The 25,580-nt window shown below is 45.4% G+C and overlaps 1 protein-coding gene across 3 annotated transcripts; it reads left to right on the top strand.

The window, feature by feature from the left end:
• Positions 1-1,426: 1,426 nt before the first annotated feature.
• Positions 1,427-24,689, top strand: RABL2B (RAB, member of RAS oncogene family like 2B). 3 transcript variants are annotated; one of them, XM_078449219.2, is made up of 9 exons: positions 1,427-1,550; positions 3,202-3,371; positions 15,810-15,871; positions 16,697-16,828; positions 18,597-18,676; positions 21,423-21,534; positions 21,867-21,964; positions 22,328-22,411; positions 22,587-24,689. In XM_078449219.2, the coding sequence occupies exons 2-9, from the start codon at positions 3,265-3,267 to the stop codon at positions 22,665-22,667; spliced, it is 756 nt and encodes a 251-aa protein (XP_078305345.2). In that variant the 5' UTR covers positions 1,427-1,550; positions 3,202-3,264; the 3' UTR covers positions 22,668-24,689. The 3 variants fall into 3 exon arrangements, with proteins under 3 accessions (XP_078305345.2, XP_078305347.2, XP_078305346.2); XM_078449221.2 differs by lacking the exon at positions 15,810-15,871 and adding an exon at positions 17,817-17,896 and having other exon boundaries at positions 1,428-1,550; positions 16,697-16,726; positions 21,870-21,964; XM_078449220.2 differs by lacking the exon at positions 15,810-15,871 and adding an exon at positions 17,817-17,896 and having other exon boundaries at positions 1,428-1,550; positions 16,697-16,726.
• The last annotated feature ends 891 nt before the right edge of the window (positions 24,690-25,580 follow it).

The raw sequence follows: 25,580 nt of genomic DNA, 5'->3' as shown, positions 1-25,580 counted from the left end.
GCCACAACAGATGCCTGGCTTCTTCAGCCATCAAGGCTCCCAAGTGTCTCTTATAGGAGGATAACACTCTTATCCTCCTATAGTCTTATAGAGTCTAGACACTGGCATCAGTGATCTTGGCACATGACATTAAGCGGACTGTTATCCTCTAGACTCTATGACACAAATAGGGTTAAAGTGAAAGGCTGGAAAAGATAGTCCATACAAATAGCAGTGGTGGAGACCTGGTGTGGCCATATCAATATCAGACAAAGGGTGAGAGTGGGGGATTGTCTTCAAGAAGACAGACCTGGGGTTCTTGATTGCTGTAGCAGCCGGGGATCCCTTCAGGCAGCCAGTCCAAATTGGAGTCTGACAGTGTCCATGTGATCCCTTCCGTGTGATATGTATCCCCTCCATGTGATATGTATCCCCTCCATGTGATATGGGAACAAAGGCAAGAAGAAAATGTAAATAACATTAAAGTTATTACCTGCAGCCTACTGACAAATATTTGAGGCAAATACAGAGTATAACATTTCTCCAGGAACCCCATACTGCCCTAATGTTAATGCCTTACTAGAAGAAAACAACCGTAGCCCGACAATAGGGAGGTCTCCAGTATCTTAGGAGTCTTCTTTGGCACATCAAAGTCCTTCTGGGAAACTCTCTGATGCCTTTACCTCGCCAAGTCCATAGTATATAACCAGTCCAGCCCAGCTCCTCCTGCCCAGGGGTCCTGTCCCCGTGCTTTAATAAAATCACCTTTTTGCACCAAAGAATTTCTTAAGAAGTCTTTGTTGGCCGTGAGCTCAGGACATGCCCCCCCCCCCCACACCACCATCACCACGACACCAAAACCCCATCACTTCTCATGTTTATTTATTTATTTACTTACTTATTTAAGTTTACTTGAGAGAGATAGAGAGATACAGGGAGAGAGAGGGAGAGAGTGGGAGAGGGGCAGAGACAGAGGGAGATACAGAGAATCCCAAGCGGACTCCGCACTGAGACTGTGGAGCCTGATGTGGGGCTAGAACCCACAAACCATGAATCATGACCTGAGCCCAGTCCAACGCTTAACGGACTGAGCCACCCAGGGGCCCCTCATGTTTATTTCTAGTTTTCGCCTCAAAGTCACTCATAATCGAGGCATCTTTCTTTCAAGTACAGGTTTTCTAAATATTTTAACAAAGAAGAAATGAAACTGCCACGAGCTACTCTGTCACAAATTCCTACACCAAGATGGAAAACACAATCCAGCTGCATTTATCCACGTTGCCCCACTTGAACGTCGCAGGAAGCCCACCCCGCACACTCCCGCCGCCCGGCCTCCAGCCCCTCCCGACTCAGCACCGGCGGCGGTTCACCCAATCACCTGAGGTCCTCCCGGCCGGCACCGCGCTAGCCAGCCCGCGCCCAGGAGGGGTCCTTCAGGCCTCCGGCCGGGCAGCCCTCCTCTGGGTCCTTGCGCGGTTGCGTAGCAGCTGCGAGGACGCCGACTGAGCCGGAAGCGGAGCGCGGCGCGGAGTAAGTCCCCCGCTGGCCCGCGGGGTCCGAGGCGGGACCGAGTCGGAGAATGACGCGATTCGGGGCGGAACGGGGACTGGGGCGGAACGCGACGGGGCGGGGTGGTCCGGGGACCGGGACAGGATCGGGATGCATAACCGGCGGGCGCGGACTGGGGAATGGTTGGCCACAGGCGGGCCAGCCTGCGGAGTCCGTGGTCTTATTTGTTTCCCCCCAGCAGGCTCAGCGTTGGGACCCACCATCCCTAGGCCCTAGGCAGGAGAAGGACGCGTCGTTGGGTGCACGCAGCGGTCTGGGGGCGAGGACAGTCCAGCCTAACCGGGAAGGTTGGTTCCGAGATGTGTTGAATGCCAAAAAAAAAAAAAAAAAGTTGAATGAAAGACAGCTTGCGCACTGGATGGTGAGGACAGTGACAACCATTGAAACTCTTCGAGCTTGAAGTTAACAAGGTTGGGTTTGGCTTTGGAACAGGTCACTCTGCTCCAGCGTGGAAGTGGAAGGGGCACCCCTTCATTATGCTTACCAAGCATCTGCCACTTCCCAGGCACTGCTCATGAAGCTGAGGGTACCTGGGTAAACAAGGCTCAGTACCTACCTGAGGAGAGGCAATGGCACTGCAGTGGTACAATCAGGGAAACTCGGGATCCTGTTGGTATTTTACACCCTCCGCGGTGTTCACACCCTTGCCATCGCTCTTGCCACAGTAGACTGCCAACATCGTGTCTCCTTTCTTCTGAACCCAGCACAAGGTCTGCTCATGGTGAATGCTCAGTAAGACCCTATGGCGTCATTTCTATGTGCCTAATTACCTCAGAGTCTGGACTATTGTACATTCTCAGTACAATTTTAAAGGTTCTGTTTGGGAGTGAGGAAAGAACAGAGCTAAAGATGATGTCACACCTAGATGTTGTCATTGGGTGGCCGGCACTGTCTTGTACAGATGAGGGATGTGAGGATTGATGTTTGGGGTGGGCAGGACTTAAGTATTTGTGTTTTCACGTGTTATTTGTCCCTGTGTGGCAGAATCTACTAGTCCAAGTCTGGTAGGCAGTTGCCTACTTGAGTCTGCTGCCAAGAGAAGCAATCTTGGTGTAGGTGCAGATTTGGCATCGTCAGCATTTAGAAGATACTTGAAATAACCTTAGAGAAGAGGGTCTGTGGAATGTCCACAGTGAGAGAGGAAGAAACAGCTACTGATTGAACCAGGGTGAAAAGTGAAGGGGAGGTGAGAGGCATGAGGTGGGTGGTCAGGAATGCACATTAGGTGTCTCTGGCTGTGTGGGCTGTCATTCAGTGAGAAGAGCTCAGGTTTACAGAGGACTGTCTCTGTCTCACACTGATTGTATGACATGGGCACTGGTTTTTGTCCTTGTTTTACCAGTGAGAAACTTGTCTATGTACAGTTTGTAAAATACTGTCTTTTGAGGTGGGAGTGGAAGGTGTGGCCGTGAACATAGCTGTAGTAAAGAGATGACATAGGGTCCACCACCCGAAGAGGATTTGGGTGGGGACAAGATTACAACCCCACAGTGAAGCGAGTGACAGCCAGGTTGGTGGTGAGTAGAGAAGGATGTAAGTGTGTCCTTGGGCCCTGCTCTCATCAGCTCCTTCTCTCCCCAGTCCAGGAAGAGGAAGAAATAGATTTGGAAACTTCCCATCATTTTAACAACAGCCTCTTCTTGAACTTCCCAGACAGTGACAAGACCCCCTACACACGCACCTACCCCAGGCTGAACAGCCAGGAGCCGGGAGCCAATGGCCAGCTACAGAGCCAAACCCTGTGAGCTCGACCAAGAGAAATATGATGCTGATGACAACGTGAAGATCATCTGCCTAGGAGACAGCGCTGTGGGCAAATCCAAGTATGTTGGGAGATGAGGGAAGAAAGACCAGTCCCAGCACAGGTCAGGGTTATTAGAAAAACCTGCTGGAGGCACAGAGGATCATGACTTCCGTAGGGGTGGTAGGGAATAGTCTTGGTTGGAGCCCAGGTGTCGGGGGGGGGGGGGGTGGGGGAACACATCAGCAGCTGTGTGTGTTGCAGGAGGGGGGAGCAAGTCGTAAGGACTGAATAAATCAAGCTTTTTCCATGAGTCCTAGCAGCAGATATGGGCAGGTCACCCTGGAGACTACTGAAGCAGTCCAGGGTGAGGACATCAGAGCCAGGGGATCCTGCATGTGCTGTGTGGGCGAGTCTGTGAGGCAGAAACAGTGGGAATGGAGACCCGGTGACAGATTGATTAGAAGCGGTGCAGATGCTTTCTTGGAGGAACCCATCCAGATTAAGCAGAGTAGAAAGAAATGACGACTGGCTGTGATCAGTGTGGAGACTGGCTGCATCATAACTGGCTCCAGTGCCCCTGTGCACAGTTTGGGACTCCCACCTGTAGGGTTGAGGAGGGGCTCTACGATGCTGGCAGATCCCACACCTCCCATTCTGCCTTCTCAGCTTGAGTCTTGTCTCCTAGGTGCTCCAGATCTACCTTGTCTTCCAGCTTCATCATTTATTACCTTACCCTTTGATTCCAAGGGCTTTGCTGATTTTTAGGCCATCTTCATGAATTCCCATTCTCTCTGCCCTACCCCATACATACACACTGCAGCTCTAGTTTAGCGTCTTGCAGTTACTCTGACCGCCCTCAACAACATGCCTGTACAACGAAAATGTGGGTGAGTGTTGTAGCATGGGGAGATTACATAGTAAATAGCACCCCCTTTTTCCCCAATCACATTTAGTATTTCCCAGCACACAGGGAGCAGGAATGGCAGGCAGGCAGGGAGCAAGCTGTCAGCTCATTAGCAGATGGGGGCTGTAGAGAGTGTAGCTTGGTGTGAGCCCCAAGATGGCCACCTTGCCAGCTTCCTTGGTGCCGCCCAGCCCCAAGTTCAATGCCAGTTTCTTACAAGCCTCCCTTAGGACGACAAACACAAAGTAGTAATACAAGACTTCATCGATTACCACAGTGTTGGCCACTGGGGCCGCCCCAAGCACCAGACTTTCTCTGAAATGCCTTTCTTGTTCACACAGCACATTCGTGCCTCTTGATTCCATTTCCTGTTTGCACCTGTGTTTCTGGCCCCCCAAGCCTCTGTTGAGGGTGGACTCTAATGATGTAGTTCTTCCACTGCTTGTGAGCAGGCGTCCTCAGATCTGGTCACTGCCTCCTGAGGGGGGCTTTTCCTTCGCTCCTGCATGTGCCCCCATCCTTTCTCCATTGTATAGTCGTAGTTCTCTGATGAGATATTTGACCATATATGTGTGGGCTTGTTTCTGGGCTCTCTATTCTGTTCCATTGGTCTATATATCTGCTCTTATGGGAATATCATTAAGGTACGATCCTACATTTTCTTCTCAAAGTTTTATAGTTTGGGGCACCTGGATGGCTCAGTCGGTTGAGCATCCGACTCATTATATCAGCTCAGTTCATGATCTCACAGTTGTAATATCAAGCCCCACATTGGGCTCCAGGCTGAGCATAGAGCCTGCTTGGGATTCTCTCTCTCTCTTTCTCTCTCTGTCTCTCTCTCTCTGTCTCTCTGCCCCTCCCCTATTCACATGCACACTCTCTCTCAAAGAAACAAATGTTAACAAAAAATAAAAGTTTTATAGTTTCAGCTCTTAAGTTTAGGTCTTTGATCCATTTTGAGTTAACTTTTGTATATGGTGTGAGGGAAGGGACTCACCTTCATTCTTTGGCATGGCAATATCCAGTTTTTCCAGCATCATTTGTTTAAGAGACAATGCTTCCCCCCACATTGAATGGTCCTGACACCCTTGTCAGACATCAGTTGACCATGTATGTGAGGGTTTATTTCTCAAGTGTCTATTCAGTTCATCTGTATGTTCATATTATTTGTGCCAGTACCACACTATTTTAAGTATTATAGCTTTGTGTGAAGGTTTGACCTCAGGGAAATGTGAGTCCCTCGATTTTGTTATTCTTTCACAAGATTGTTTTGGCTACTTGGGATCCCTTGAAATTCCATATGAATTTTGAGATATGTTCTTTTATTTTGCAAAAATGTCATTGGGATTGGGATAAGGATTGCATTGAATCTGTGGATTGGTTTGGGTAGTGTTATCTACTTAGCAACAGTAAGCCTTCAAATCCATGAACACTGATATCTTTACATTTATTTATGTCTAGTTTAATTTCTTTCAGCAGTGTTTTATAGTTTTAGTGTACAAGTATTATGTCTCCTTGGTTAAATTCCCTTTTCATTGCCAGTGTATGGAAATACTATTTTTGTGTGTGGAATTTATATCTTGCAGCTTTGCTGAATTATTAGCTCTATTGCTGTTTTTGTGGACTTTTTAGCGTTTTCTATGTATAAAATCATTATCTTTAAATAGAAATAATTTTACTTCCATCTTTCCAATTTGGATGCCTTTTATTTCCTTTTCTTGCAAAGGTGCCTGTGTTAGGGGCTTCTTGCAGCTGGTGTATTTGACTTAAGCACCTGGGTGGCTCAGTCAGTTGAGCGTCTGACTCTTGATTTCAGCTCAGGTCATGATCTCACAGTTCATGGGATTGAGCCCCACGTCAGGCTCTGCACTAACAACATGGAGCCTGCTTGGGATTCTCTCTAAATAAACATTAAAAAAAAAAAAAGAATATGCCGGCTATGACCTGATGGATAAGGGTGGATGAGAGGTATAAGCCAGCCCTGAGCTCCCACTTTGGGGAAGTGAAAGCCCTGGGCTTGTTTTGACTGAAGGTGCACTTTCAATACACCCACAAGAAAAAGTCCCAAGACTTATTACTTATGGATCCCAGAAGTGGGAGTGAAATGAGCCAGGGGAAGGGCAGCCCTCCATCCTAGGTCACCAGCAAGCACTTATAAGGTGTTTGGGGGTGGAGGTCACTCACTTTTTGCAGGCTCAAATCTAAGTGGCTATTTAAAAAAAAAAAAAAAAAAATTTAATTTACTTATTTTTTGAAGGAGGCTCCATGCCCAGTGTGGGGCTTGAATTCACAAGCCTGAGATTTAAGAGTCACGTGCTCTATGACTGAGCCAGTCAGGCACTCCCTAAGTGGTTATTTTAGAAGGTGCCAGGGAAAGACAAAGTGGGAACTTGGGCGGGCATCCTAAGCTCAGGTTCTTATCTGCATTTCGAGACTCGGTGTGAGCAGCCTTGTCCTGCTTGTCAGATGCCTGAGCAGCAGCTCAGAATGGCTGTTTTCTCCCCATAGCGCTTGGACTGGAACTTCTACGGCTGTGTTGAATGGAAATGGCAGAAGTCGGATCCTTCTCCTGTTTCTGATCTTAGGGGAAAAGCTTTTAGTCCTTCACAATTAAGTATGATGTTTATTACAGTTTTTTCGTATATGGCCTTTATCCTGTTGAGGAAATACCTTCTATTGCTAGTAATTTAGTGTTTTTGTCATGAAATGGTGTCAATTTTGGCAAATGCTTTTTATGCATTTATTGAGAACAGGCAGGATTTTTCCTTCAGTCTGTTAATATGGTATGTTTTTTCTTACATTGAGCCACCCATAAATTCCAAGAGAAATCTTCCCTGGTCACGGTATATGATCCTTTTTTCAGTATATGTGCTGCTGAAGCAAGCACGATATATGATCCTTTTAATATTAATTTGGTTGCTATTGCTGTGTTGAAGATTTTTACATCTATGTTTAAAGATACTGTTTGTTTTTCTTGTATGTCATTGTCTGGCTTTGGAATCAGGGTAATGTTGGCCTCCTAGAAAGAATTAGGAAATGCCCCTCCTCTTCAATTTTTTGGACAAGTTTGAGAAGGATTGGTGTTAATTCATTAAGTGCTTGGTAGAATTCACCAGTGAAGCTATCCAGTCCTGGCCTTTTCTTTATGGGAGATTTTTGGATACTGCTTACTTGGTATAGTCCATTCAGATTCTCTGTTTCTTCTTATATCGGTTTGGTAGTTTGCGTATTTCTAGAAATTTCCTCTAGAGTATCCAGTTTGTTGGCATACAGTTATTCATGGTAGTCTCTTTTTTTTTTTTTTTTTTTTTTTTTTTTTAAGTTTATTTATTTTGAGAGGCAGAGCCTGCAAGCAGGGGAGGCAAGAAAGAGTTTGGGAGAGAGAATCCCAAGCAGGCTCCATGCCGTTTCCGTAAAATTGATGTTAGTGTCCCCAGTTCTGATTTTGATCAGATTTTGCCTTCTCTCTCTTTCCTTGGCCCAGCTAAAGGTTTATTGATTTTGTTGATCTTGTCAAAGACCTAATTATTGTTTCAGGGGTTTCTCCATTGTCTTTTTAGTCTCCATTTTGTTTGTCTTCACTGAAATCTTTACTACTACCTTCCTCTCATGAGCTTGTGTTTAGTTTGCTCTTTTGTGTCTAGTGTTTTAAGGTGTAGTTTGTCGTTGATTTGAGATCTTTGTTCATTTTTAAGGTATGTGCTTAACGGGTATAAATTTTGCTCTTGGCACATCTTTGGCTTCATCCTTAAGTTTTGGTTTGCTGTGTTTCATTTTCATTCATCTCAAGACATTTTCTTTTTTTTTTTTTAATGTTTACTTATTTTTGAGAGAGAGACAGAGCGTGAGTGGGGGAGGAGCAGAGAGAGAAGAAGACACAGAATCAGAAGAAGGCTCCAGGCCTCTGAGCTGTCAGCACAGAACTCACAGACCTGAGCCAAAGTCAGACACTTAACTGGCTGAGCTACCCAGGCACCCCAAGTCTCAAGACATTTTCTAATTGTCCTTATGATTTCTTCTTAGACCTTTTGCTTGTTTAATACTGTGTTGTTTAATTTCCACATAGTTGTGAATTTTCTGGTTTTCCTCCTGCTATTATTTTTGGTATCCTTCCATTCTATTGGAAAAGATGCTTCCTATGATCTCAGTCTTTTTAATTTTATTAAGACTTGTTTTATGTGATCACCTGTGTTCACTTGAGAGACATGTGCTGCTGCTGTTAGGTGTAGTGTGCTCTGTATGTGTGTTAGGTCTGACTGGTGTGTGGTATTCTTCAAGTCCTTGGTTTCCTTGTTGTTCTGCCTCAGCCATTGTCCCCATGGCTGACAGTGGGGTTTGAGATCTTAGTATGTTCTCGTGCAGCTAACTACAGCTCCCTTTACTTTTATCGGTGTTTGCTTCCTGTATTTGGGGACTCTGTTTTTAGGTGCATATATGTTTATAACTTTTATATTTCCTTGGTAGATTAAAAAAACTTTTATCAATGTGTAATATCCTTCTTTGTTTCGTAACTTGTGACTGAAAGTTTATTTTGTCTGACTCTAGTACAGCTGTCCCAGCTCCTTTTTAGATACTGTTTGCATGGATTATCTTCATCTTTTGTTTTCAACCTTTTTGTGACTTTGGGTCTATTGTGAGTCTCTTACAGATAGTACATGCGTGGATCAGGTATTTTCATGTATTCTGCCAGTATTCTCACTCTTCATTGGAGAGCTTTATCCATGGACATTTGAAACAACAGTAATTGAAGCAATTACTGGTAAAGAAGGACTTATTTCTGCCATTTAGCTGTTTGTTTTCTGTGTCTTTTGGTTGTTTTCCTCAATTACTTTAATATTTTTTTTATTAATTTTTTTTTTGTAGTGTGCTATTTTGATTCTCTTTTCCCTTTTTTTGTATAATTCTTTAATTGTTTCTTAGTGGTTGCCCTAAAGACTACAATTAACATCTTAAACTTATAACAACCTATTTAAATATTACCAGTTTGTTACAGTAGTACACCAACACTCTGTTCCTAGATGTCTCCATCCCAGGCCTTTGTATTGGTTTGTTACAGACTGCATCTTTATATGTTCAGTGCTCGTTAACTTAGATTTATAGTTATTGTTTTATGTATTTGCCTTTAAAAAATTTTTTAATGTTTATTTATTTTTGAGAGAGACAGAAACAGAGCACAAGCCGGGGAGAGGCAGAGAGAGGGAGGGAGACACAGAATCGGAAGCAGGCTCCAGGCTCTGAGCTGTCAGCACAGAGCCTGATACGGGGCTCAAACTCACAAACCTTGAGATCATGACCTGAGCTGAAATCGGACGCTTAACCGACTGAGTCACCCAGGTACCCCTGTATTTGCCTTTTAAATCATATAGGAAAAAGGGGAGTTGCAAACCAAAAGTACAAGAATACTGGCTTTTATATTTACCTACATAGCTACATTTACTGAAGATCTTTACTTCTTCATACAACTTCCAATTACCATCTAGTGCCCTTTTGTGTTAACGTAAAAGAGACTCACTTTAGCATTTCTTGTAGGGCAAGTTCACTGGTAATGAGCTTCATCAGCTTATCTTTATCTGGGAATGTCTTAACTTCTTAATTCTTGAGGGATAGTTTTCAGGATATAGAAATCTTGGTTGACAGCTTTTTTCTTTCAGGACCTTTTAAATATGTCATCCCACTGCCTTCTGACTTCAGTGGTGTCTGATGAGAAAGGGGCTGTTTGTCTTATTGAGGATTTTGTCTTTAGGGTTCAACAGTTTGCCTATGATGTGTCTCAATGTGGATCTCCGGGTTTATCGTGCTTGGAATGTGTGAAGCTTTCTGGGTGTGTGTATTCATGTCTTGTGTCAAGTTTAGGAAGTTTTTAGCCATTGTTTCTTCAGATCTCTCTTTTCTTTACGATGCATATGTTAGTTTGCTTTGTGTTGTCCCACACGTTCCTTAGGCCCTGCTCATTTTTATTCTTTCTTTCTTCTGCTTCTCCAACTGGATAATTTCAACCACCTTATCTTCAAGTTTGCTGACCCTGTCTTCTGCCTGCTTAAATATGTTGTTGAAACCCTCTAGTGAGGTTATTTTGTTTTGTTTTGTTTTCATTGTAATTAATGTGCTTTTGTGCTCCAGAAGTTTTGTTGGGTTCCTTTTCATAATTTTTATCTCTTTATTAATATTCTCATTTTATTCATGTATCATTTCCTGATTTCTTTAATTCTTTGTCCATGAATTCCCTTAGCCCTTTGAGCATATTTAAGATACCCAATTTTGATAATTGACGAGTAATTCCAATGTTTGCATTTCTTTTGGGGTTGATTCTGTCAGATTCTTATTTTCATGAGAATGGGTCATATCTTCTCATTTCTTTGTAAGCTTTGGAGTTGTTTTGATGAGAATTAGACAGTCTGAGTGTTTTAATGTGACAACTTTAAAAATCAGATTCTCCCACTCTTCAGGCATTGCTGATTTCCCCTTGTTTGGGGCTAGAGTTGTCTATTTGTAATTTTTCCAGACTATTTTCACAAAGTGTGTATTCCTTGTGTGTGGTCACTGATGTTTCTGTTCTATTATCTGTGGTCAGATAGTGACCTGACAAAGATTTCCTTAAACTTCTGGCTCCAAAAATGGAAAGAAAAACTAAGATCTTCCTAGCCCTTGAAATCTCCAATATACACCAGCACGGGAAACCTAAAGCCTGAGAGAGCTGAGACCTAATTGAGCAAAACATGTGACCCAGACTGATTGAGGGCAATATCTCTCCGGCACCCCAGACCGTAGCCAGAACCTTGGAGCACAGCTCACCAAGTTGGTGCGGCAGGCCTGAGGGATGGGCAGCTGCCGCTGGTTGGCGCAGGTTGCCCTTCTACGGGGATCAGCACTCTGTTGCCACCTAGTGCTGTCCTGCTTCTGTGCGTCCACTCAGGTTCTGGAGTTCTGAATTGGTTCGTTCTGATCATCTTTTCCAGTTTACTGGATATTTCAGGTGGGGGTTGACCCCCCCCTAAACCTCCTACTTCCCCATTTCATTAACGGCCTCAAGGTTCATCTCTTCCCGGTACAGATACTCAATTGCTTCCACATGCTTAATTGATGAAACGGTTAACCCCACTCAACTATAGCGATGCCTTTGTCCTAAATGCGATGACCACACATGTGGCTGCATATATTTTAAGGGCTTATTTGTTGTCTGTCTTGACAGGGATCTTCATCTGTTCTGTTCAGTGTTATGTCATGACACCTACCATAGTATCTGCTAAGTGGTAAGCAACTTAGTAAATTTGTTTTTAACTAGTTTGTACTAAAGTTGTCTATTCTTCTGTTGAAGAACATTTACAATGTTATCATTTTTATGATATTAAATACAATACTGCCGTGAATATTTTTGTGCCTACCATCTTGGGCACACACTTAGGCCCGGGGTGAAATGGCCTAGTTTTAAGATTACCTCAAACACTGAGATATCCAAATTGCTCTCCAAAATAGTTCTATTAAATTTATGCTGCTGTCAGCACAGTACAAAATCCCCAACATTCAGTGTCATGTGACTTTCTGAATTGTGCCAGTCTGAAGGGATGTGAAAGCTACTTCATTTTAATTTGCGTTAAAATTATTAAAGTATTAAAACACTGAGCATCTTTTTATATGTTCATTAGCCATTCACCTGTTCGTATTCTTAGTGCACAGGCTGTGTGCTCTCTCACTTGCGTATCAGAGCTGTTCATATTTTCTGTGTATTCATGCTTGTCAGTTACCAGCATTGCAGACATCTCCCAACCTGTGGTTTTTGTTTGCCTTTTTTTTAAATATAAATCCAAGTTAGTTAACATACAGTGTAATAATGGTTTCAGGAGTAGAACCCAGTGATCCATCCCTTACATATATAACACCCAGTGTTCATCCCAACAAGTGTCCTCTCTAATGCCCATCACCCATCTGGCCCATCCCCCACCCACCTCCCCTCCAGCAACCCTCAGTTCTCTGTATTTAAGGGTCTCTTGTGGTTTTTGTCCCTCTCTGTTTTGCTTTTTTTTCTCTTTTCATTTTGAAATAATACAGATTTCACAGGATGTTGCACAGAGTGTACAGAGAGGGCCTGTGCACCCTTCACCCAGCTTCCTCAATGATAATATCTTAAGTTACTGTAGAACATTATCAAAATCAGAAAATTGGCATTGGTTTGATGCATGTATAATTCTGTGTCATTTTATCACATGTGCAGATTTATGCAACTATCAATGGAATTAAGATACAAAACTTTGGTCATTCTGCCCATTAATACTCACACCCACCCCACCTCACTTTCCACCATCCCTAACCCCTGTAACCACCAATTTATTCTCCATCTCTATAATCATGTCATTTTGGCAACATTGTGTAAATGGAATTATACAACCTGTGACCTTTTTCACTCAGCATAATATCCTTACAACCCATCCAAGTTGTTGCACTATCAATAGTGTGCTCCTTTTTGTTGCTGAATAGTATTTCATGGTAGATGGCCACGGTGTGGTTTTCCAGACTTTTCCAGTCACCTGTCAAGTGACATTTCAGTTAATTCTGGGTCTTGGCTAGTACACATGAAGTTGCTGTGAACACATGTGTGGGTTTTGGCACGGATGTAAGATTTTATTTCATTTCATGGCTAGACCATACAGTGAGTATATGTTCGATTTGTTAAGAAACTACAAGGTATTTATCCAAAGAATACAAAAATGCTGATTTGAAGGGGCACAGGCACCTCAATGTTTACAGCAGTGCTATCGACGACAGCCACCTTATGGACAGAGCCCAAATGTCCATTGACTGAGGAATGGGTAAAGAAGATGTGGTATGTATATATACAATGGAATACTAAAAGAAGACGAAAAGAATTTCATTCAAAAAGAATGAAGTCTTGCCATTTGCAGCAACGTGGATAGAACTAAAGGGTACTATGCTAAGCAAAATAAGTCAGAGAAAGATACCATATGATTTCACTCATATGTGGAATTTAAGAAACAACAGATGAACATAGGGGAAGGGAAGGAAAAATAAGATAAAAACACAGAGGGAAGCAAGCCATAAGAGACTCTTAAATACAGAGAACAAACTGAGGGTTGCTGGAGGAGAAGTGGGTGGGGGATGGGCTAGATGGGTGATGGGCATTGAGGAGGGTACTTGTTGGGATGAGCCCTGGGTGTCATATGTAAGAGATGAATCACTGGGTTCTACTCCTGAAGCCAGTGCTACACTGTGTGTTAACTAACTTTAATTTAAATAAATAAATGTTTTAAAAAAGAAAATTATTTTCCAAAATGTCTGTTTTCCCACCAGTAATGTGTGAAAGATGCAGTTTTTTCTGCATCCTTGCCAACATTTAGTGTTATTGCTAATTTTTATCTTAGCCGTCGTGGCAGGCATGTAGTCATAGCTCAGCATGGTCTTACTCTCCATGTCCCTAATGCCTGGTGATGTAGAACATCTCCTCTTCGGTTACGTGTCTCTTCATGCCTTCTGCTCATTTTCTAATTGAGAGTTTTTTTCATTGTAGAGTTTTGGCTATTATTTTTCCAGGTACTGGTCTTTGCTGGATGTGCTCTTTGCAAACATTTTCTTCCTGTTGAGAGCTTGTCTTCCACTGTCTTGTAACAAGCTATTTCATAGAGCAGAAGGTTCTACTTTTCATGAAGTCCATTTGTTTCTTTTATGGATCATGCTTTTGATGTTACTGAAGTCATGGACTTTGATCTCTACCAAGCCCTGGGTCCCAAAGATCTTTTTCCTGTGTTTTCTTATAAAAGCTTTGTATTTTTACATTTTACGTTTAAGTCTGTGATCAATTTTGTTTATTTTAATTTTTTTTAACGTTTATTTTTTTATTTTTGAGACAGAGCATGAATGGGGGGAGGGGCAGAGAGAGAGGGAGACACAGAATCAGAAGCAGGCTCCAGGCTCTGAGCCATCAACCCAGAGCCCGACGCGGGGCTCGAACTCACGGACCGTGAGATCGTGACCTGAGCTGAAGTCGGACGCTTCACCGACTGAGCCACCCAGGCGCGCCTATCTGTGATCAATTTTGAATTAACTTTTGTTTAAGGTATGAGGGTTTGGGGTAAAGGTTTATTTTTTCCTTTGTAGATACTCACTTGGCCCAGCATCATTTGTTGAAAGACTGTCATTCCTCCATTGCCTTCTGCACTTTTGTGAAAAACCAGTTGGCTTTACTTCTGTGAGACTATTTCTGGGTTCCTTCTTGTATTCCATTAGTCTGTGTGTCTGTCCCGCTGCCAGTACCACACATCTTGCTTACAGTAGCTATAGTAAGTCTTAAAATTGGGTAGACTGATTCTTCCCATTTTATTCTTATTCACATTTGTTTTAGCTTTTTAATTCCTTTGCCTGCCTACATAAGTTGTATGCAATCTTGACGATACCTATAAAACATCTTGCTGGAATTTTAATAGGCATTGCATTAAGCCTGTATATCAATTTTAGGAGAATTGACATCGTTTTTTTATTGAGTTTTCCAATCCATAAACATAGTATGTCTCTCCATTTATTCAGATCTTTAATTTTTTTCATCAGTATTTTGTACTTTTCAACATACTAATTCCCCTCGTTTCTTATTTTATTTTTTTTAATCGAGAATGGATGGTGAGTTTTGCAGATGCATTTTCTCCATCAATCAATATGATCCTGTGATTTTCTTCTTTAGGCAGTTAATATGTTAGATTGCATTCATTGATTTTCAGATATCGAACTAGTCTGGCACGCCTGAAATGCTTCATACTTGGTCATGGTGTATAACTTCTTTTGTATGTTCCTGAATTCTGTTAATAATTTGTTGATGCTATATTCATGGAAGATATTGGTCTGTAAGGTTGTTTTTCTTTTCCTGTACTGTCTTTGACTGATTTTGATATCAGGATAAAGTGACTTCATAAAATGAATTCCCTCTTCTTCTGTTCTCTGGAAGAGATTGTGCAAAATTGATATTAATTCTTACAGTGTTTGGCAGAATTCTACCCTGAAACCATCTGGGCCTAGAGATTTATAGTTACAGAGCTATTCAAATGATCTCTTTCTTACTAGGTTAGTTTTGCTTGTTTGTGCTTTTAGGAATTGGCCCATTATTGAAGCTTTCTGTATTTTCATTTATTTCAAGCACATCTATAGTTGCTCATTTATGACAGCTACTTTAAAAACTTTGACAGATAATTTGAACATCTGTATTAGCACAGTGTTGGCATTTATTGATTATCTTTTTTCATTCACTTTGAGATCTTCCTTGATTCTTAATATGATGAATGATTTTTGGAAGAAACTTGGATATTTTGAAGATCATGTTATGAGACTCTGAATCTTATTTGAACCTTCTGTTTTAGCTGGCTTCCTGCAGCACTGCTTCAGTAGAAGAAGGGGGGAGGCAGCACCTGTGGTCTCCACTGACACTATGGGGTGGCGGCAGCGGGGGGGTGTCTCATTGCCATATGGTAGAGAAGAAAGTTCCAGCTCCCTATTAGGACAGCTTGGTAATGTTGTTGAGGTACCCCCCAAGGGTGGAAATCTAAGCTCCCCACTGAGGCTACAGTTTTTCCTGTGGTGTTTGCATGCTAGTCATAGTCTAAATGTTTTTTGTCCTAGGCACTGGCTGTGCAGCAATAAACTAAAATTGCTTTCGTGGCCTCCCATTCTAGTCGAGAGAGGTAAACTGTCAATAAGTAAAATACTGAGTGTTTCTGTTGGTATTACCTACAGGGTAAGACAGAGCACAAGGTAAGATAGAACTTGCCTATTACAAGTAAGATCACCAGGGAAGGTCCCACTGCTCAGGTGACATTTGAGCAAAGCCCTGGAGGACCTGCAGAATATTAGGGGAATGGCTCTTGGGCAGAGGGCACAGTCTGCCTGGTGTCAGTTTCCTAGGCACAAAGCAGGGATCATGGTGTTTGTCAGTAGTGTGCAGAGGCAGGAACAGTGGGTCTGAGAGCCTCGCGTGGACTGGTATATGAACTTGTGGTAATGTAGCCTGTTTTGTTATGAGGGGCTAGTAATGCTGATTCCAGGTTCCAGACTTGGAGAATGGGGTGATGCCACTAACTAGATAATTCAGGAACAAGGACAGGATGAGTGGGTTAAACAAACTCACTTTTAGATTTATTGAGTTCATGGTTCACACAGACTTCTCCAGTGTAGACGTATGGCAGAGCTCCAAAGATCGGTCTTTATCCCTTCAACTAATATAGGTTACCGGCTGTTGTGGTGCTCCAAAAGAAGGAAGGTGAGGTCCCTGCCCTCCGGCAAAGCAGCTGTGGGTGCTGAATCGGTGTTACAACTAAGGGATGCCGGGCACTTAAGGGGAGTCAAGAAGAGGGTTGGGGGGCAGTTCCTGGGCATTGTCCTAAAAGGAAACTGTGTGGCTGTGGAACGAATGGCCCCAGCTTGTCAGCCTGGACAGGGGTTATGACGCGGGGCAAGGAGGAGGAAGGTTGAAGGATGTACCCTGATCACCTTGCACACTGTCCTTACAGACTTATGGAGAGGTTTCTCATGGATGGATTGTATCCTTCAAAGTTTGAAGTGCTCCTTGTTCCTGGGACCCTTCTCCCCTCATGCCAACGCAACCTCACTGTTCACCCCTTTGCTCTGGGGAGGAGGGCTAGGTGAGTGAATGCATAGGTTTCCTTCGTGACTGTTCTCACCAGTGTCCTATTTGCATTTGCTTTACATCAGAAAGACAATAGAATGGCTAACAGTACCTGGTCACGTGCCTGGATTCAAACCCCACCTCCTCCTCCTTAGCAGCTCTGGCCTTGGCCAAGTCACTTAACCTCTCTGACCTCAAAGCTTGGGCCAATGCTTTAAAATTCTCTAGTATGAATGAACTTTGTAAAACAGGAACTGCTCCCTCCTCCTATGGATTGTCACAAGGTCTAGGCTTGGAGCGAGACACTCCCTGGCAACTGGGATGGTTTTAAAAAGCTTCCCACGTCAATCTACTAAGAACTGTGGCAGAAAAGAGCCCTAGAGTGTCCTGCTTCCTGCCCTGGGCCTTGACCCCCAAAGTGGAGCCTGAGTATATCTTGCTTCACCTTCTACCAAGTGCTTCTTTGCAGCTGCCCCTGCATCATCCCAGCTTTGCTGGTTCGACCACCCTGCATCTTGCAGCTTCAGGAAGTAATTCCCCAGGCTTTTTGTTGGGGTTTCATGTACAGGCAGGTCACAAACAGCTTGTCAGCTGTCTAGCTTGTAGAGATTAATTTTCCCTGGAATGGTCATGTTGCTGCCTAAGGCTGGGTTTCCCCTCTGGCCTGCAAGAGCCCCGTCCATGAAGAGGCTGGGGCCCCCAAGGTTGCATTTTCCAAGTACGTGATGCTGTTTATGATGGCTTCTCTTGTAAAATTCCATTCCATGCTGTCCCTGGTACTTAGATGGCCGGGATGTCTCCCAGCCTCTCCTGCCCTTCGCCTTTCCATGGGGTTTGTGCCAGTGATACTTGAAAGTGATCCTGTCTGCCACATTCATTCAGTTTAAAATCTAAAGAACTCCAAAAAGAAAAGGAGAGGGCCAGTTTCATCACACCAGTGCCTCCCCCCAAGCACCTTCCTTGCCTTCCTTTTTGTTCATCTCTTTTCCTTAACCTGAATGCAGTCAGCCGCAACAGCTGTCCACGTATGCCCTGACCCTGTACAAGCACACGGCCACGGTGGACGGCAAGACTGTCCTTGTGGGTGAGCAGCACAAGGCCGAGCCATAGACTCTCAAGGGCGAGGAAAGGGGAGGGGATGGAAGTCTCTGGGAGAGAGGCAGGCAGGGAGCAAATGAGACCCCCAGCAGAGACTAAGGGTGGTAGGAAGGACCGAGAGAGGAGCCTAGGGAGGGTGGGAGGAGGCACTCAAGACCTCCGTTCCAGCTCTCTGACCTGGTATTCTAATTTAACCAGCATAAAGAAATAACAGTTGTGGTCTGAATATTATCTTCCACAAAAGCTTTTAAGATTGTGAGGTCATAGCCTTCTGCTTGGTTAGGCCATGCACCCTGCCTGCCTGTGTCCACCATCTGTGGTCAACACACGTGGAAAATCAGCCTGGTTTTGACCTCGGAAGGTCCTGCATCTTGTGGGTGGGAGAACAGGGACACCTGCCTTCTCCCTTTCGGGACTTCCTGTCTGCATTCTCCTTCCTCCTGGCCTGCCCATGTGTCTTCTTCTCACCCACCCCCATGCACCCCCATACACACACCTCCCACGGCACACCCAGGTGCGTTGTGTCCTGATGACGCACACATGCGCGCTGTGTGGTCTTCGTTCCTCCCTGTCCTCCCCGCGTGTTCTGTTTCTGCACACAGAGATCTGCACAGAGATGCTCAGTGTGTTCGGGTCTCTCTGCCCTCCGGCCCCATGAGGCAGTCAGAGCTGTGTTCATGTTGCAGACTTTTGGGACACAGCCGGCCAGGAGCGGTTCCAGAGCATGCATGCCTCCTACTACCACAAGGCCCACGCCTGCATCATGGTATGAAACCAGCCGGGCAGTGGACAGGCTACCCTCTGGGCAAGCTTGAGGGGTGACCCAGCAGTGCTGAGCCCTCCTCACCGAGGCCGGGTGCTGGGGGAGAGGGGAACAGGGAAGCCTGGGGAGGTTTCAAACTACACGTGCTTCCAGAGGTTCTGAGTGTGAACAGGCCCAGGTGAGCTTCGCTTCAAGTGGGTCCGGATGAGGAACCCCCATCCAGGGGGAGGAACCCCCATCCAGGGGGAGGAACACACCCAGGGCCTCAGCATCAGGCATGCCATCTAAGGCAAATACAATCCTTTCCTGATGGAGCCACCTACTCGGATAGGCTCTCGAGGCCCCCTTGACTGCCAGCTGGTGTTGCTCCCAAGTGGCCCCTTTCCTCTGTGCTGTCCAGAACACAGTCTTCAGAGGTCCCCCCAGAGCCACAGGATAAAAAGTGCCATAAGAGGGCCTGAGGGAGGGCTAGGGAAGCACAGGAGAGCTGTGCAAGGCTGTGTCTCTAGGGCCTCCTGCCCAGAGTCCTGGCTCCATTCACAGGTTCCACTATCCCGTAACACAAAATCTCTTGAAATTTTCCAAATTGTAATACTAGGTAGTATCTTTAAGGGGACAGAACAAGGAGGTGACTGGGAAAGGCAGATGGGGGCAGTGCAGGCCAGCAGTCTCACCTGGAGGCTCACATAGTCAACATCTTTGACCTTGGAGAACTGGGAGGGCAAGGCCCAGCCATTTGTTTTGATTCTGCGCTGGCATTTGGGGCTTTGAGCCCACCTCCGTTTTCTCTCTGGGAGTGTACTCCTCCTGCCTCTGACCCCTCTCCATTGGCTCCATTTGGACTGTCTTCTGAAACCTGGGGATGTCTGTCCTGCCAGCATTCCTACATGCCTGTATCTGCCGGTGCCTGCTGCATGGGGCCAGGCAGGTAGAAAGCGCTCACCTGGTGATGAGCACCTGGGGATCTGCTAGTCCCAGAGGGAGCTAGGCTTCCACCCTCCACCTTGAACCACCTTGAAGTCTTGATGGGGCTGCTCCTCGTCCCAGCCAGCTCCTCCTCAGCTCTCAAAACAAGGAGAGGCAGCTCAGGAAACCAGACCTGGATGAAAGGTGATCGACAGTGATCATGGGAGGCAGCCTGATGTGAAGCCAATTGCAGAAGACCCATTACAAGTGTCATTTAAATTCAAGACAGCATGGTCATTTGTTGAAATGGGGCCTGTGGGTACCACGGAAGAACCTCCCGGGGGGACCTCCTGCTGCCTCCAGGGTGGGGACCCATGCCCACTGCCATGCAGAGCAAGCCCCTGGCCCCGGGTGAGATCCATTTGGTCCCATGCAGGACTGGGTGGTTTGGAAGTAAGAGCAGCCATTCCAGCAGGTTACAGGGTTGTCCAGCTCTATCTACTGTGTGCCGGGGCCTTTGAGCCCATCCTGGAGGATGGCCTTTGAGGAGCTCCCACGGGGGTTGGAGGGACTCCATCCCTGCAGCAGCAATTTGAAGCGTCTGAGGACTTCTGGCCTCCCCTGTCCTTTGAGCCAGTCTGCAGTGTTCATGTTTATTGCTAATATTTTAAAATAGGTAAAAAACACTATAACTTGTAAACTGGTAATCAAATTACAAGCTACAAAATAATAAAAGATAGTCTTTCCATCTCCGGCCACCTACAAGGGATGGTCGTGTGGAACTGCTCCAGCTTCCTGATCCAGAGGGACAAGCGGACACACAGCACCGGCCCCGTCACTTGAGGGCTCTCAGCTCCTTCCGCTACAACTGGCTGATTCTCCCCAAGACTGTGAGGAGGAGCCTGCGGCCCAGCGGGGGTTAGTGGTGGTTAGTGGTGGTCGTGAAGTGGAGACCTGGCCAGTGAACACCCACTGCCTCCTGCGTGTGGACCACTACCAACAACAAGAACGCTTGGACGACCCTCCCAGCATCAGGCCCAGGATCTGCAGGAACAAGCACCACTGCGATTCCCAGAGCCAGCACAGTCCTCCGCAGCCAGAGCCTGGTGGCGGCGAAGACGCACCTGCCCCCTCCGCCAAAGCAGGAGAGATGCCGGCTGCCTCATGATGATCATGATGATGATGATGATAATGGCTAGAAACTACTTTTAGGAAGTTTAAAATACAAAATGAATACGAGATTAAACAAAAGTTTAAAATTAAAAGTACATCAATAGTAACTAAAGGGGAATTTTACAAGCATTTAAAATTATCACAAAGAAATTTTAAGACAAAGTTTAAGCAATAAAAATAAGAATAGACTAAGGGGGAGAAAAAGCAAAAATTTACAATTTGTAACAGACTGTTGATTAGTACAATGATACAACTTGGTTAAAATAGGTAAACGGAATTAGGTGACAACAGAAAAGGAATAAACTTTTTTTTTAAGATTTATTTTATTTTTAGAGAGTGCAGGAGAGAGGGACGGAGGGAGAGAGAGACTTCTTAGCAGGCTCCACACTTAGCACGGAGCCCAACGAAGGGCTCAGTCCCATGACCCTGGGATCACGACCTGAGCTGAAATCAAGAGTCAGACATTCAACCAACTGAGCCGCGCAAGCATCCCTGGAATAAACATTTTAAAAACCACTTTTGGATCTGAGGCTCTGAGGGCTTCCCTTAGAGGGACGGGAACAAGTGTAGCCTTTGTTCACGGGGCCGCTTGCCTGCGTGTGCACATCACGTGTGGGTGGGGTGCAGATACCGACAACCTGAGCTCTCTCCCCTCCTGTGTTCATTGCAGGTGTTCGATGTGCAGAGGAAAGTCACCTACAAGAACCTGAGCACCTGGTACACGGAGCTTCGGGAGTTCAGGCCAGAGATCCCGTGCATCGTGGTGGCCAATAAAATTGATGGTGGGGCCATCCCTGCATCTGCGTGTCAGCATTCCGTGGGGGACCCACCACCACACATTTCCTCCTCCATTCCTGGGGCAGTGAACCTTCAGTGATCTGTCCTTCTTCCCTTGTTTGCTTGCCATCAATCTCTTGCCAGTAAAGATACCAACTGAGGCAATCTTCCCTCTCCCCGAGACACAGATCCCTTTAAATGAACTCTTTCTAGGACATGTCCCCTGATTGCCCCTGCCTGCCCCACTTTCTGGAATGGGGGCCTCCAGTGACCTGTCCTGCCACTTCCTGTCCTTGTCGCTTGATAGACAGGCCAGTGTTTTACCTTCTCTCTACAGCAGACATAAAGATGACCCAAAAGAGCTTCAATTTTGCCAGGAAGTTCTCCCTTCCCCTGTACTTTGTCTCAGCTGCTGATGGTACCAATGTTGTGAAGGTAATGGTGGACTGCAGAGGTAGTCTAGTGAGGTTAGGGAAGGCCAAATGGTGAAGGGACCAGGGAAGCTGCAAAGAGAAGGGCTGGCCACAGGGACGGTGGAGAGGACAGGTATTGCAGGGACTATGAGTGGGCAATCCAGAGCAATAGAATAGGAAGGGGTCATTGTATTGACAGTAAGGGAGGTAATGGGCTGAGCTTGGCGAGAAAAAGTACATTGATGGGGAGAAGGTGAATTGAGGGGTGACCTTGCCGACTTCAGGGGTAGAGTATTGGGTGGACATATGACACGGACAGGGCATTGGCACCCACGGCCATGTCTTCCTTCTTTCCTTCCTTCCACCACCTCCACCTCACCCCCAGCTCTTCAATGATGCAATTCGATTAGCTGTGTCGTACAAACACAACTCCCGGGACTTCATGGACGAGGTTTTGCAGGAGCTTGAGGTAGGTCAGGCCAAAATTTTGGGTGGGATAAGGAAAACAACTTCTCCTCAGAGGGATGTGGAACATAACCCAGCCTTTGCAGGCAACACATGCCCATCATGCATGCGCCCCTAGAATTACCAGAGCTGTGCTCGGCATGTACAGGGCCAGACCTCACCTGCAACCTTGTTCACAGAACTTTGATTTGGAGCAGAAGGAGGAAGGTGTGCCAGACCAAGTGCAGCGTGGCAGTCTTGAGAGCCTCTCCCCTTCCTGAGAGAAGGAAGCCTCTCTTCATGGACTTGGGGGGTGGGGGTTCTTTCAGAATACCCTCCCCTCAACAACCCTCCAGCTCTAAATTGAAAAACTCTTGCAGGCCATCCCCCTCTCTACCTCCTGCAAGCCCACCCATTCCCCCCCCCCCACCACCTCCATGGCCCATGATACCTGACCTTTCCACAGTTGCCACCCCCACCCCCGTACTCAGGGACAGGGATGGGGTCTGCACAAGCAAGCGCCCTCGACAGGTATGAGAAGTCCAAGCAGAGCATCAAGCAGAGTTAGAGATCAGTACCTGAAGCCTCCCTATGTTGTGTAGGGGCAGTGAAGAGCTTCAGGGAACAAGCTTTGTGTATCTCTCAAATAAAAGGAAACTGAGGTGTGTTTTCTCTCCCAGAACTGACCTCAGGGCCTATTCATTGCCTTTCCACCAAGGGAATTATTTCTAATCCCTTACCATCCCATTCCCACCTCTACAGATTTGGGGGGTGGGGGGGTGCTCCATTCTTTTTCCTCTTTAGTCTCCCAACCAACTTTTTTTAGAAATGGTTTTGAGCAGACAGCTGTTCATCCCACATGTTTCTCAGGGTACCTGGGTACTGCCAGCACACTGGTAAACTGAGGTCTAGATCACAGGACAGGTTGGCCATTAAAGTCAGGGAAACAGGTGACATGTCTAACAACACTTAATACCATGGCTCACCTATTTGGATTAGAAGAGCTTCCCGTAGCTGCCACCCCCCCCCCCAACTTGTTTTTTGAGACTATTTGGGCACTGCTTTGTGGGGCAGGGAGAAGGGCTGCCCTACTGCCTTTCCCACTTCTCTCCTGGACTTGGGGCTCACTGGTGTGTGTATGATCATCCTGTGCATTGTTTCCATTGCTTTCATTTTTATAGTAAAGCTTGACTTAACACAAACGTTACACGTTATGTGCATGCTTGTGGGTCTGGATTTCACTGAGCAAAAACCCACAGAAAGAACTTGTGATCATCAGCTGATTAGGAGGAAGGTTGCCTTGACCTGACATGCGAGGGCAGCCCTGGTCAGCTTTACTGACCATTTCAATGGAATTCAGCATTTTAAAAAGAATGTGTATTTGGGAAGAACAAGAAACAAGAACAAACCTTATTTGCCTTTAAATTACTAATTCTTACAATTTCAACTGAAAAGATGTAACTTGACCTGGGATTTGGGGGAATGTGTTACCCTGGTGAGGTGGGCCTTTAAGAATGTCAAAAACAAAACAAAACAAAAAAACATTTGGTGTTGTAAATGACTCGTGTAAGTATCTTTTTAACATAATGGCTTTACTGAGATATCATTCAAAGACCGTAGAATTCACCATCAGTATTGGTTTTATGTAACCATTTGGAGTCAGGTTCCAAAGTGAGGGGAGCAGGAGAGGGTGGGAGGCCAGCTTCAGTCTCCTCTGCCTCAGAGTTGGTCCCACTTAGAGACCAGGAGCTTTTTGTGGAGGTCAGCTATTGTGGGACAGGGAGGGGGGTGCAGGTGGTGGCCCCTAGCCTCCAAAGCAAAGTGGCTCCTCCTGCGAGTCAGCAAAGGGCAGTTCTCTGGAGAAAAGGGCAGGGTTATCCATCAACACTTAAAGCAGCCAGGGGAGGAGTGCTCAGGCAGGGTGCCAGAAGCACCCATGGCCACCCACCTTCACATGCTCAGACCCACCTGCTGCTTAAAGTTCATTCCACCCTGACTAATACAGGGAACACCACCCCTGGATCTTTTTTTAAATAATTTATTGAGGTGAAACTTATATAACATAAAATTAACCATTTTAAAGTAAACGACGCAGTCCCATTTAGTACAATTTCAATGCTGTGCAACTATCACCTCTGTCTAGTTCTAAAATATTTCCATCACTCAAAAGTAAAACCCCTTGCTCATCAAGCAGTTTCTCCCCCAGACCCCCTCCCTTCAGCCCCTAGCAAATTCTAAGCTGTATTCTGTCTATGGATTTACCTATCCTGAATATTTCATATAAATGGAATTATATACTGTGACCTTTTGTGTCTGTCTTCTTTTACTTAGCACAATGTTTTCAAGATTCATCCATGTATTAAATATTTCATTCCTTTTTAGGACAGAATCGTGTTCCATTGTATGTATCTACCACCATTTGTTTACCACCACCACCACCCCCCCATTCGTTGATGGACATTTGGGCCGTTTCCACCTCTTAGCTATACGAGTAGTGCTGCTACAAACAGGCTTGTACGCGGACTTCCATGAGCAGCAGGCTTCTGCCGTCACAAATTACCACTGCCCGTAAGGCTTACAGCAGATGCTTGTTTCTCAGTTCTGCAGCCTGGGTACTCTAAGGGCACCAACAAGGTTGATTTCATTCTGAAACCTTGTTTCTTGGCTTGTAGGCAGCTGCCCTCTCACTGTGTGCACACAGGACCTCTTTGTGATCAGAGAGATCTCTTTCTTTTCGCCTTCTTAAAAGACCATACATCCTTTGACATCCAGATTGGGCCCTACCTCATTTAACATTATTTAACTCCCTAAATTCCTTGACTCCAAATACCGTCACATGGAGGGTTAGGGCTTCAACATGAATTCCAAGGGGACATAATTCAGACCATGGTACAGTACATAATTAGGAGTGGCATTGAAGGATCATGTGGTAATTGCACGTTTAAACTTTTGAGGAACTTCCAATGTTTCTCAAAGTGGAACCATGTTACTGTCCTACAAGCAATGGACAAGGGTTCCAATTTCCCCACATCCTTGCTAGCACTTGTTAGTTTCCATTTTTAAAGACACATTTAGTCATTCTAGTGTTGTAAAGTGGTACCTCATTGTGGTTTTGATTTGCATTTCCCTAATGACATGATGTTGAGCATCTCTTCATATGTTTGTTAGCCATTTGTAAATTTTCTTTGGAGAGA

The sequence above is a fragment of the Panthera onca genome, chromosome B4 (genome assembly GCF_046562875.1).
Source record: "Panthera onca isolate mPanOnc1 chromosome B4, mPanOnc1 haplotype 2, whole genome shotgun sequence".
Classification (NCBI taxonomy): Eukaryota; Metazoa; Chordata; class Mammalia; order Carnivora; family Felidae; genus Panthera; species Panthera onca.
This window is presented reverse-complemented; position numbering and strand designations above follow the sequence as displayed.